The 12035-nt window shown below is 42.3% G+C and overlaps 3 protein-coding genes across 6 annotated transcripts in view; 2 read left to right on the top strand and 1 right to left on the bottom strand.

The window, feature by feature from the left end:
* LOC135496065 (FMRFamide receptor-like) overlaps positions 1 to 4749 on the top strand; it is a 92121-nt gene extending 87372 nt beyond the window's left edge. For 2 of the 3 annotated variants that reach the window (XM_064785178.1, XM_064785179.1), the window contains one exon: positions 2675 to 4749. In XM_064785178.1, the coding sequence (XP_064641248.1) occupies positions 2709 to 4046 (1338 nt within the window). In that variant the 5' untranslated portion in view covers positions 2675 to 2708 and the 3' untranslated portion in view covers positions 4047 to 4749. Of the gene's footprint in view, positions 1 to 1421; positions 1500 to 2674 lie in introns of those variants that run through there. The other variant, XM_064785180.1, reaches the window with a different exon arrangement.
* Positions 1 to 9493, bottom strand: part of LOC135496064 (leucine-rich repeat and coiled-coil domain-containing protein 1-like) — a 106283-nt gene extending 96790 nt beyond the window's left edge. Inside the window, exons 1-10 of the mRNA XM_064785176.1 lie at positions 9424 to 9493; positions 8525 to 8826; positions 7776 to 7993; positions 7313 to 7417; positions 6879 to 6925; positions 6572 to 6721; positions 6183 to 6260; positions 5913 to 5994; positions 5496 to 5619; positions 1731 to 1872 (exon numbers count right to left, since the gene is read on the bottom strand). Coding sequence (XP_064641246.1) covers positions 1731 to 1872; positions 5496 to 5619; positions 5913 to 5994; positions 6183 to 6260; positions 6572 to 6721; positions 6879 to 6925; positions 7313 to 7417; positions 7776 to 7993; positions 8525 to 8811 — 1233 coding nt within the window. The 5' untranslated portion in view covers positions 8812 to 8826; positions 9424 to 9493. The remainder of the gene's footprint in view (positions 1 to 1730; positions 1873 to 5495; positions 5620 to 5912; positions 5995 to 6182; positions 6261 to 6571; positions 6722 to 6878; positions 6926 to 7312; positions 7418 to 7775; positions 7994 to 8524; positions 8827 to 9423) is intronic.
* Positions 9494 to 9896: 403 nt separating this feature from the next.
* The window catches only part of LOC135496125 (E3 ubiquitin-protein ligase rnf213-alpha-like), a 52848-nt gene continuing 50709 nt past the window's right edge, over positions 9897 to 12035 (top strand). For both annotated transcript variants that reach the window (XM_064785262.1, XM_064785263.1), the window contains exons 1-2: positions 9897 to 10032; positions 10261 to 11787. In XM_064785262.1, coding sequence (XP_064641332.1) covers positions 10284 to 11787 — 1504 coding nt within the window. In that variant the 5' untranslated portion in view covers positions 9897 to 10032; positions 10261 to 10283. The remainder of the gene's footprint in view (positions 10033 to 10260; positions 11788 to 12035) is intronic.

Raw genomic sequence — 12035 nt, 5'->3', positions numbered from 1 at the left:
GCGTGGATAGTGCAGTGAAGTCACTCATTGTGCTAAACAAATCCAATAGTATAGGGAATCGAGGTCGTCAGATCAGCGAAAAACTGTCACAATTAGCCAAATAGGCGTAACTCGCCGATGCTCGGCGATACTATCAGCTGATACCAGAAGTGCCAACTGCCAGAACCCGTCTCATTAATCAATACCAGATAAATTGGATGGGCCCCCAAGTATCGATAAATTCTATATCATTGTCTGTTAACCAAGGCCACAATATAAGCACCACACAATGCCATCAGCTAACTCCACTGATAAATTACTGATACTTACTTGATCAATCAAATCAGAAAAAGTACAGGAGTTAAAATGAGACATTGGCAGCCAGGAGAGCCTGGATTTTCGAATTTCCGGCAGGCGTTTTTACCGGGGGGGACTGGTGGTGATAGCAATATCAGAGAAGTACTTCAAATTATGGCCACTGAGAGCTTGTGATGACAAAATTTCCCCGAGTTAGGCTGAATAGCGAAAAAACATGACCAAGAATTGGCTCATAAGTTATAAGGTGGAAAGGAATACATGTATTGAATGAAAGGCTGGCTACTGATCACAACATTGCTATATTTGATTAATTTCATCAACAAATTTGTTATTCTGTGCCATGATAATAATGGTTTGTGCAGCTGTTTTTGTTTATTTTAGTAGACAATGAATTGTATCGCGTTAACGAGGCCTGGTTCTAATCTAATATTGCAAATCAAGTTTGATGCAAAATCGATATCATGGTGATATCAGCTATGACCATGATTTGTAGCCGCGGTCATCAATCAATTTAATCAAAAGATCTGAGAACAAAACACAGATAAAATCACAGTTAGCATTCATGACACAACGTTTCAAAAATCAGAATTTCAACAACAATAAACAATATACTCACCTGGAGGCAGTTTTGCAGTCAGACAATTGTCCGATTTTATCTTCTCATATCAACAAATCTGATCTTGCATGTCTTGGGTAAACAGTTGTCATAAACGACGGCAAGCAAGCTGTCAAATAGTAGGACAATCGTCCGATTTCATCTTTACATTTTTACAGATCTGATGTCTTTTTACAGTCAGAAAATTGTCAGATTTTATCTCAACATTAAAAGATCAGATCTTGGGTAAACAGTTGTCATAAACGACGGCAAGCAAGCTGTCAAATAGTAGGACAATCGTCCGATTTCATCTTTACATTTTTACAAATCTGATCTTTTTTTACAGTCAGACAATTGTCTGCTTTTATCTCAACATTAAAAGATCGGATCTTGGGTAAACAGTCGTCATTAACAGAGGAAAGTAAGCCGTCAAATAGTAGGACGATTGTCTGATTTTATCATGACCATTAACAAATCTGTTGCTGGTTTACCATTATAAAGAACAGCTCATTACAACACAAGTACTCCCTGAGGTTTGACCAACAGCCATTTCATCCTGATAACATGATAGTGATACATGGCTGCGAAATCCAATGCCGACATTATCGTAAGTAGTCGACAATTTATCTCGGTGACCAATTAACTTTCACGACTTTCTGTGGTTGGGTCATTTGAAGTTTGATTGACAAAGGGATAATTGGTTGAAAGGGAACCTCCTTATCTGGTCCTCTGTACTGGGCAATGGGTAATGTCTATTTTGTATTTGCAACTTGGAAGACAAACACACACAAGTCAAAAAGCATCTTCGAGCTCAAAGAAACTCAACTGGATACCCTACCTGATAAGTAGATTGTATTTCATCCCTCCTCTTTTCGTCTTCAACTTTAGCAGTGATACCCTCCTGTCCTGTCATCACCCTACGCCCGGGAGGGGAGGGGGAAAGTTGCCTGACACTAAGCACAGGACCCAAGTCAACTTCCCTGAAATGAGAAGCAGAGAGTCTGAGCAGTGATACCCTCTTGCCCTGTCCCGTCATTACCCTACGTCCAGGAGGGGGGGAAAGTTGTCCGACACTTAGCACAGGACCCAAGTCAACTTCCCTGAAATGAAAAGCAGAGTCTTAAAAGTGATACCCTCTTGCCCTGTCCTCACCCTTCGCCCGGGAGGGGGGGGGGGGGAAGATGCCTGACACTGAGCACAGGACCCAAGTCAACTTCCCTGAAATGAGAAGCAGAGAGTCTAAGCAGTGATACCCTCTTGCCCTGTCCCGTCATTACCCCACGCCCGGGACGGGAGGGGGAAAGTTGCCTGACACTGAGCACAGGACCCAAGTCAACTTCCCTGAAATGAGAAGCAGAGAGTCTGTGCAGTGATACCCTCTCGCCCTGTCCTCACCCTACGCCCGGGAGGGGAGGGGGAAAGTTGCCCGACACTTAAGTCACATCCAGAGCCCAACTTCACTAAAATGGGAAGAGTCGATCATTAACACCAAGACAGGATTCATATCAATCACATTTGATTGCCCTTTCTTCATTCTTTGCCTCAACATCAGTCAGATCTAAGCCGTCAAGTACATGTACGTCAGAACAATTAGGGACCAACTCCTTATAGTTACTTTTTTCATTTTTTGTTCAGATTTAGCAATCTCTTTCAGCTGATTTAATGGAACATGAGCTTGTCTCATTGCAGGAACGTACTGTCAGCAAGAATAAAGAGTGGTGCTGTTGAGATTTTTACTGTTCATAAATGAAGTAACACAACTTTATTCTTGTCTCGTTGCAGGAGGGTGCCGTAACCTTGCTATGGGAGAGTGACAATGGTCACATCAAACCAAACATTGGGCAGCAATGCGTCACATCCAGACGGTACGGATTATGAGGAATACTCCGCCGACATGACCGGACTACTGTCGTTTCAATTCTGGACGTGGGGTGTTGCATTAAACACACTCGCAATTCTAGGAATAATCGGGAATATTTTAGCAATAACTGTGTTGCGTCATCGGCGAATGCGATCGTCTACGTCATGTTACCTGATCGCCCAAGCCGTCTTCGATATCATCGTCTTGATTTGCAGTATGTTGTTTTTCGGTTTGCCGGTGGTGTCCACGGCGTACGCGACTCTCTACCCTTATCTTCATCCATATGCATACCCAACCTCCCTGACAGCGCAAACAGGGACAATATACACAACAGTGGCTTTTACTGTAGAACGCTACATCGCCGTATGCCGCCCTTTACAAGCTTCAAAAATGTGCACGCCGAGACGAGCAATTCGAGTCATTCTTCTTGTAACACTGTGCTCCATTCTATATAACGTTCCGCGCATGTTGGAATATCGTAACAGCTATAACACGAACCCTGCGACGAATGAGACTGTGGCGTCCTATGAGACGACAGCGTTTGGCGCCGACCCGATTTTCCAGAAAGTCTATCTCTCATATATGTACGTCCCTGTAATATTTCTCATCCCCTTCTTCATCCTCTCGGTCCTCAATGTGTTTCTTGTACTCGCCGTCAAGAAATCCCAACGAACTAGAGCCGAAATGAACGCAAGAACTTCGCGAGAAAATAACCTCACTATAATGGTGATCGTCGTGGTACTCGTGTTCCTAATCTGTCAAATTCTCGCAATGATTGATAATATCTATCTGACAACAGTTCCCCATGCTCAGTTAATGACGAACGAGTACTTTATCAGATTCAATGGGATTAGCACAGATATGGTGTGTTTGAATTCGGCGATCAACTTCTTACTTTACTGCGTCTTTGGAAACAAATTCAGGAAAGTTTTCCTTCATATTTATTGGTGTCGGAAGGCAGCGTCTGATCGCCTCGACACATCAATACAACTCATCACCCACCGGTCGCTACGCAACATTGAAAATGACAAACAAACGAAATCCCGTCCAGATCACCCAATGCTGATATCATCACAAAGGAAACAGAGCGATCGACGTAGGAATCGGCATCGGAATAATAACCATATGAACGGGCATACAAAACTTATAGACATGACACCGGAGTCTGAGGATCACGAACTGAGCATCGGATTGATAGACCAATCAGAGTATGAGGGTGTGCCAGTCACACCGCAGGCTCTAAATAATACAATCGACGATTCCACGCAGAGACTCGTCACCGAAAGCGAATAATGTTACAAGGCATCTGCACGGTCTCCAATCGAAGACAAACTTATTTGTATGCTACTCACTAATGCGTAACTTATCGTGGCGATTACTTTTGCAGTTGTTCAGGCAGGCAGCTGGGGTAACAGCGTCACCCCTTCCATTTGCCAGATGAACTGCGAATACGACAACCCAAATTAGTTATGCGTTGAGCGATATCGCGTACCAAAAAATAATCTTGTCTTTTATCGGACACCGTGATCTGGTCCTCAGATCAATGAGTTACTGTGAATCGCCAAATTTGCATTTTTATTTTTGCGGTTAGCGATCATTTCTGGAAATATGTTTCTCCTCACTATGATATCCTTTGGGAAAATCTGTTAAACCGCTTTTGCCAGAGGTTGTTTTTATTAGATGCAGAAATACACATAGAAGTCGCCATACGACTTTTAGCGTCTGACTGTGTAAATAGTCCTGATCAACACTGGTGATATCTCATTTCACGAGCAACTCACAAGTGATTTGGTAGCTTCGAAAAATATCACTGCCTAAAATATAACATCTTTCATTTCATGACCAAGCATCAATCATCGTAAAATATATGCTTCTCAGCTCTCAGATAATGCTACAAACATGTAATAATAGGTAAATTATTTATTGGAACATCAAATCAGAATATCTGAGCACTGGTACAACTAATTGACATACATGTATTATATTGTTACTTATTTGAATAATAAACTTTTGATTTAAAATTACCCAACTTTTCTTTTATATTTTATGTCATTGGCTTCGTTGAGTCATGTCAACATGCCACAAGGTGCACTTCGACCTTGGATTTTGGAATGAAATTTGCACCGAATAGAGTTAAAAAACCCTTGAACTACTTCTGAATAGAGGCTTGTGATAAGCATAAAATCACACTTGTCGGTTTTTGCGACCTCGTGAGTATCCAGGCCAAAACCAATCACTTGTGTGTAATATTTTCACTCAAGGCTACAGGGAAGGAACCTAAGTGCTGCCATCTACATCTGATACATAGAACTGAATGAGTGCTGAACAAAAGGTTACTTTCCACTTTCTATTCAAGGGGATTTTCTTCATGGGCTGGACCATAACCCAAAGACAGATGGACACCAGGCCTCACCTGTAGCCGAATCCAGTGCTAATACAGCAACTATATCCTACTTCTGGGCTGTGGCCAAGGACTGTCAAATACGCTTCGGCAAAAGAAAACATACATACCTCGATTACATCAGCCCTGCCTCTTCTCAGTGCTCCACTCTTACGTAGTGTTTCCCACTATTGGTCTTTAAACATCAAGTACTTACATTACCCCTTTTAAGTGGTGTTTTCCACTATTGGTCTTTAAACATCAAGTACTTACATTACCCCTTTTAAGTGGCACTTTCCACTATTGGTCTTTAAACATCAGGTACTTAATTACATCGAGTAATTAGATTGCATCAAACCCACCTCTTATCAGTGTTCCCCGTTTTCCTCGGTGTTTTCCCCCCAGCCGTCTTTTTCCTGGGTGTTCTACTCGGGCGTTCTTTCCTTGGTATCAGATCATCATCACTTTCATCTGAGATGGCTGCACCTAGAAAGAAGTGACAAATTGGACTCAGACTTGGAGCATTCTGTGTCTAGCCACCTGTACCAAGTCAAGTCATAAACAAACTTGAAACTAGACTTGGTGTCAAATATTTCGAGTCACACTGACACACAGGCAGTCACTACCTGTACTAAGTCAAGAAACAAGACCAGACAACTTCAGAGAGCATGATTTCAGAATAAAGTTTGCAGGAAAACCCTATCAAAACATCCCATTTGTAATATCAAGAACAGACTGAAGTCTAGTAATTCTTGGTATAGATATATACTGTGACTAACCCTTTTTATTTGCCAATTTCGTCTTTGTGGTTTTCGTCCCTTTTTCGGATCTTGAGCTTGTGTCACCATTAGAACCAGCAGACTGTAACAGAGATAAGTATTGATGCAAAACTGGACTTGAATGATGTTTATACTGAACCCTAAAAATCCTGTTGGGTTGCAAACCACAAATCAATCAAACTTCGAAGAAACTTGGCAGCAGTTTGCACCCCACAGCCCAAAACGTTGCAGACAAAGAGAAATGAATAGTCTGCAGGGGCTCAGGCCTACCTTCTTTTTGGCCATTAGCTCAGCCAGCTGCCTCTCGAGTTTCTCAAGCCTCTCTGCACTCTCTCCTCGTAAATTGACCTGAAGAACCAAAACGTATCCGTTGTTATTTAGAAGTACCAATACCTCAGAGTAACAGATCAGGAATCCAGACAGCAGACACCGGACTGAGAACAGATGCCAGCGTGCATTAGCATTATATCAACAATAGAAAGAGACCCTCTATGCTTGGCATCATTTTGTAAACATATGACCAACCAATAAGGACTCTACAACGATGTGACAAGGGGGTAAGGATCTACAACTAAGGCAAATTCTTGCAACAAAATGTCCTTTCCTGAAAAGAAACGTCCTTTCCTGAAAAGTAAAGGTGGAGCAAACCATACTCCTACCTCCTCTCTGGGAATAAGCCTCGTCGGAGCAGTATGTTCCTGGTCGGTGGTTGAGGTAGTGGTAGTATCGGACATGATCACTGGTTCGTGCTTGAACTTCTCAAGGGCAGCGTCGATCCGCGGGGTAGCTAAGGCAATTGGGTTCACATCCTTAAATGGAGAACAAGCACTAGCTTATAACCTCCCAAGTCAAAATCTTTTATACATCCATGAAGTCCCTTGGACTTACTAAGTTGTCAAAGGCCCTCATCTACACAAGTATATCTCGATTATCTTGTCCATATTGATGATAAGAAACACTACTTACTGAAGTTGACGTGGATGATATCAAGAATTCCATGTAGTCCTCCAAACCTGAAATAAATAAAAAGACTTTAAAAAGAGAGGAAGACTTTTATTGTTATTTCTAAGACAGTTTCCCTTTGCAAGACAGCTTTCTTACCACCACAGGTACAGATCAGGTAATTCTCAAGGACTTCAGTCGTCTATAAAAGGAGGGCGAGTAGAGTTAGCCTGACATTCACTCCTATAGCACCATAGGTAAAGGTTCTCATTGTGCATCAGGCTTATGCATCATGGTATAGTAAGCACCTTGGATCAATCAATCAATCAATCAATCAATTTTATACTGTTTAACACCCATCATGTGACTGATAAAACATAAACATGACCATTTAGACTTCATGACCGAGTTAGACCTGTTGAGATACCAGAAAATCGTTCATCAGTTAGAATTCTCACCTGGAATATCCGAGAGGTCATCCGACTTGATCAGCTGTCCTAGCCTGTCAAAACCATCCAGGCTCTGCAGCAGTGGGAGGCTCTTTAGGAGGTTCATGCGATAGCCTGGAGGTAAGACGAGGTTACTCCCGAGTATAATGAACAGTTGAAGATCAAAATATACAACTATGTGTTGCCTGCAGAACATGGAGATGGCTAAATCTCGTCACTGCCTGGAATACATTCATCATTACAACAGGCCGTAAAAAATTTACATGCTCAAATCTTCAGAATTTTCCAAGATATTTTACTTTTTAGCAGAAGAAGTTAACTTTTACTATTTACGAATATCTAAGAGATGGCTGAAGCTCAAGAACACAGACATCTGCACCATAAGTCATCCAGAACATTTTTAGAATTCAGACAGTTTACGGTTCCTTGACAGTTTTAGTTTTTGAACTTCGATTTTGAAAAGAAATCAGACCTTTTGAACAGCACACAGCATTCTCTGCACCATCCTTCGCAAACATCAAATGTTTTAAGTTGGCGCATCCTCTGAATGCATCAACGACAGCTTCCTGCGAGACAATCTGGTTGCCGTGGAGCTCAACATGCATCAACTTGTAGGAGTGGCCTTGTAGGAGGAGAAAGCCAGCCAGGTTGTGGATCTGGTTGTAGGAGAGGTTTAACTTCACAAGATTTCTGAAATAAAGCACATGATCAGCTGAAAACAGCAGAAACCTTGTCTCTGACCAATCAACTGAAATTCGATTAAACGATCAGGTTATATTTCATGCAACATCTCGACTGGTTCCTTCTCTTGTCCTTTGCACTGAACAATTTCTTTCTGCATGCAATAGGAATCTTGTGCAGTCTAACATCTTGACCCCAAGACTGACATCATTTAGAATATTATACATACAATTACAAACCATAGGAGCCTAAATGGCAGTTAACTTGGTTCAACTCAATTCAAACAAAGTTAGTGTGAAAAGTTGCATCTGTTATCTAGTCTGCCATTCTCGACCAAGTGCTACAGTCAGCTGGGATGTTTTTCGGATGCAGAAGCAGAAGAAGGGATGTTCAGGCCAGGTTGGTTCAACACGTTGTCCAGGACATGGCCGTATCATGAAGCTGGCAAAGTCAGCTCCATCACGCCTGTTTCTTATCAAAAACATTGGAAGTGAAATTAAGACTTCAGCCTTTTTAAATATAGCACCCTTTAGGCCTTACCTAAGATTTTCAATACTCTTGACAACTCTGATATTGTTACAAGACAAGTTAAGCGTTTTGAGCGAGACAAGACATTCCAGGCCCTCAATAGAGTTGATCTGATTGGAGGAGAGATCAAGATGGAACAGCGAGCGCAGCATGTGAAGATTTTCAATCTCCCTGATGTAGTTGCAGTGAAGATTCAAGACCTGTAACCCAGGATGAAGAGGCACGTCTTTCAGACTTTGGACGCCCGAGTCCAGGAGGCACATCTCGGTCTCAGCATTTTCAAAGGCGCCCGACTCCATCCCTTATGTTAAATCCTGAAATATTTAAAGGAACACTGTAGTCTGCATACAATTCAAAAGTAATAGCTTGGCTATTTGTGTTGCTATAAATATTAATAATGTGCCTAATTAACATGAGAACACAAATGAGCGAGTAGGCCTACTTGATACCGATTGGCTTTCTTCACAATGTGCTACACTGCTAACAATCAATCAATCAATAACGGAGCATACAAGCCACCCCCACTCTTTCTTGGCATTCCTGACTCCTGTCAATCAAAATCTTATCCCCACAAATTCCCAATCACCCTAATTACAAACTCCTAACATATAGCACTAGCTTGGCTATTTGTGCTGCTAATAATGCGCCTAATTAACACTAACAGACTACCAAATATGAGTGAGTTCAATTCACCACTCTCCTTTCTTTCATCTTTAATCAACATTCATCATTCAGTGTTTATTCATCAGCATGGTTACCAGCCCCAGGTCTGAGGTCATTGAGTTACACATGACCGACCTGGACTTTGCTGTTAATTCTATTCTACACACATCTACATCACCTAATTGTTTGATAATAACTGTGACAAAGTAACAATTGTCATAAAAGCACATGAGTCAAGAAATAAAGACCTCCTGTTGATGTAGCTTGGCCTTGCCAAAATAAAACAAGAATAAAACCTTGTTTAAAATCAAATATGGCGGTACATTCGGGTGGGTCTAATTTTCATAATTTGCTGATATTTCGTTGTCATACGGTTTTCTGCTGACTTTTCAATAATATTGGAATGACTGGAATCTGTATTGCTGAAGAATTATCAATTCACATCACTTATCGTTTATAAAATAATTAACTACAACCTTGCCCAGATCGGGGTATATACTATAACTAACAATAGATTCATTTGTGGTGATGAAATATCAACCCACCGACTCCTCCGCCTGATAATTAGAATAAATACCGCGAGTCCATTCTAGGAAATGGGGATTTCCCATTCCTATCTTACCTCGTTTCCAATTATCTTTCTCTATATCGTTTGTATGGAGAGAGTGCGTGAAAATGAAAGCTGGATACCAGGAGACCGAAACTTATGACGTAATTGGCACGGTGCAATGTCACTTTGTGATGTTTGCAGAACATTTCCGTCTTTAAATCACGATTAAGTTATTTTATTACTCGCAAAGATAAAATAGTTTTGTTAATAACAAGCTTAAGGAATCCAAGCATCATTTGGATCAAGGGTGAGTTCTCAAGTGGTTCACGATATGTTAAAAAGTCTGATCTGTTGTTGCAGAGTTTATTATAATCTGATTTAAAGACTTGGGGTTGGGCCTTAAAGCGAAACTGAAAGTTACAAGTAACTTGCATTGAGTAATGTCGTCTGAGTTGCTGACTCCGAGTTGCTATTGGCTTTTTAGCTACATTAATTGATGCTTTCAATGTTTTCCGTGTTTTCGTGCATCTCTTAGGTGACCTGAGGGCTGAAGTAGTGATGGTTGCCCATGGAGGAGGAGAGGGTTTCTCCTGCCCTGGATGTGGAGAGTATGTTGAGAACTTGGTTGACCAGTGCCCCAAGTGCGACACCCGGATCGAACGGAAGAGTGACCCAGGCCATGATGACATGAGGGGTGCAAGTCCTAGTGAGGCTAGGAGTTCACCTGTACAGTTTATAGACGCGGTCCAGTCATTTGATTCATCTGGGGAAACTCAAACAGAAGAGGAGGGTCGAGGGACAAGTGGAGAAACCAGTGTGACTGACGCCAATGAGGAATCTGATATAGTACAGCCTGATAAACAGACAGGTGACTTGCGGGATTCAAGGAGGAATCTTGAGACATGTAATATTGCAAGTGCGTCTGCCTCTGATGAAGGGTCAAAACAGGGTTCTGATGAAGAACATTCCGGGCACTCTGGTGCTGGTGAAGATTTCGCCATCATTGACCAAGAACATTTTGCTGGGAGTGCAGACAGCGATGCCAGAAGTGAAGAGGACATATTTGCAGATGCGAGAAACCAGCATGATGAAGTCGATGAAGGGGATTCCAAGAATGAATCCTCTGATTCAAGCTCGATGCCAACCTGGGAGATGGTCAGCCATTCTGAGGTGGCAACGCCGCCTGGTGACTGTGATCAGAATGTTTGTGGGAAATCTGATGTGTTATTGGATTCAGAGATCGATGTCATTGCCGGGGCTGAGGTGAAGATGGATCAGGATGGAATGGCTGTTGAAGGAGCTGTTGAGGAGAAAGATGATGCCCAAACAACTCCCGAGAAGCAGCCAGGGGGAGGTGGCAAAGATGAGGTCACCACTGAAGATCAGGCTCACATGCCAATGAATATATCCGACGCTGAGGACAACTTGTCTGATGGGACGCAGCTAGAAAGGCGGTTTTCTGGTCTGCATGTGGAGAAAGCTGATTCGCCAGGAGATTCTGGTGACGGAGAAACTGATGGACAGTTGCAGGTGGCAGAGGAAGTCCATGTAACCCAGACGACTGATGGGGCGATGGATGAAGATGTTGTGATGCGTGAAGAAACCCAGTCAAGGAGCAGTAGTGTTGACTATGGGATCATCGAGTCAAATGACAGCGCCTCGAATCATTCTGCTGACGGAAAATTGGACGAATCGGTTCCAGTAACGCTGTCACAGGAGCCAGAACGGGCTACTATTGATGACGTGCCAATGGAATCCATTGAAACTGATATGCCCCTTGAATCCTTTACTTCATTGTATCACCAAATGTTGTCACTCACTTGGGACACCTCAGATCTTTTCTGCCATGGGAATATCCCGCTACCACTCTGCGACGGATATGATTCAGATTCGAAGAGTACCTGTAATGAGCCTGTATCCGAATCAAAGCGCTGTCCTGATTGTGGCCAGAAGAATAAGTTTGTCCGGTGTAAGAAACCCCACGATGACGGAACACCCTGCATGCTATTCATCATGCGAGGCGGATCATGTCCATGCTGTGAAGCTGCAGAAAAGGCAAAGGGTTAGTGACATTGTGATTTCTATCTAAAATGATGTCGCTACTGAATTCTATGCTAAAAATTTCTGGCAAGATATATACAGGGGCTCGATAGATGGTAAATTTTGGGCCATTCTACAGTTCAAAATGAAAATGATGTTTCAGGTAGCGAAATGGCATCCAACGCATGTGACTACTGGTTGTGGTTTGGGATTGATGACTAGTAGACAGACAGCACCCAGCTTGTTCATGGTTGGTTATGGTTTACTTTT

Source organism: Lineus longissimus, chromosome 11, assembly GCF_910592395.1.
Source record: "Lineus longissimus chromosome 11, tnLinLong1.2, whole genome shotgun sequence".
Classification (NCBI taxonomy): Eukaryota; Metazoa; Nemertea; class Pilidiophora; order Heteronemertea; family Lineidae; genus Lineus; species Lineus longissimus.
This window is presented reverse-complemented; position numbering and strand designations above follow the sequence as displayed.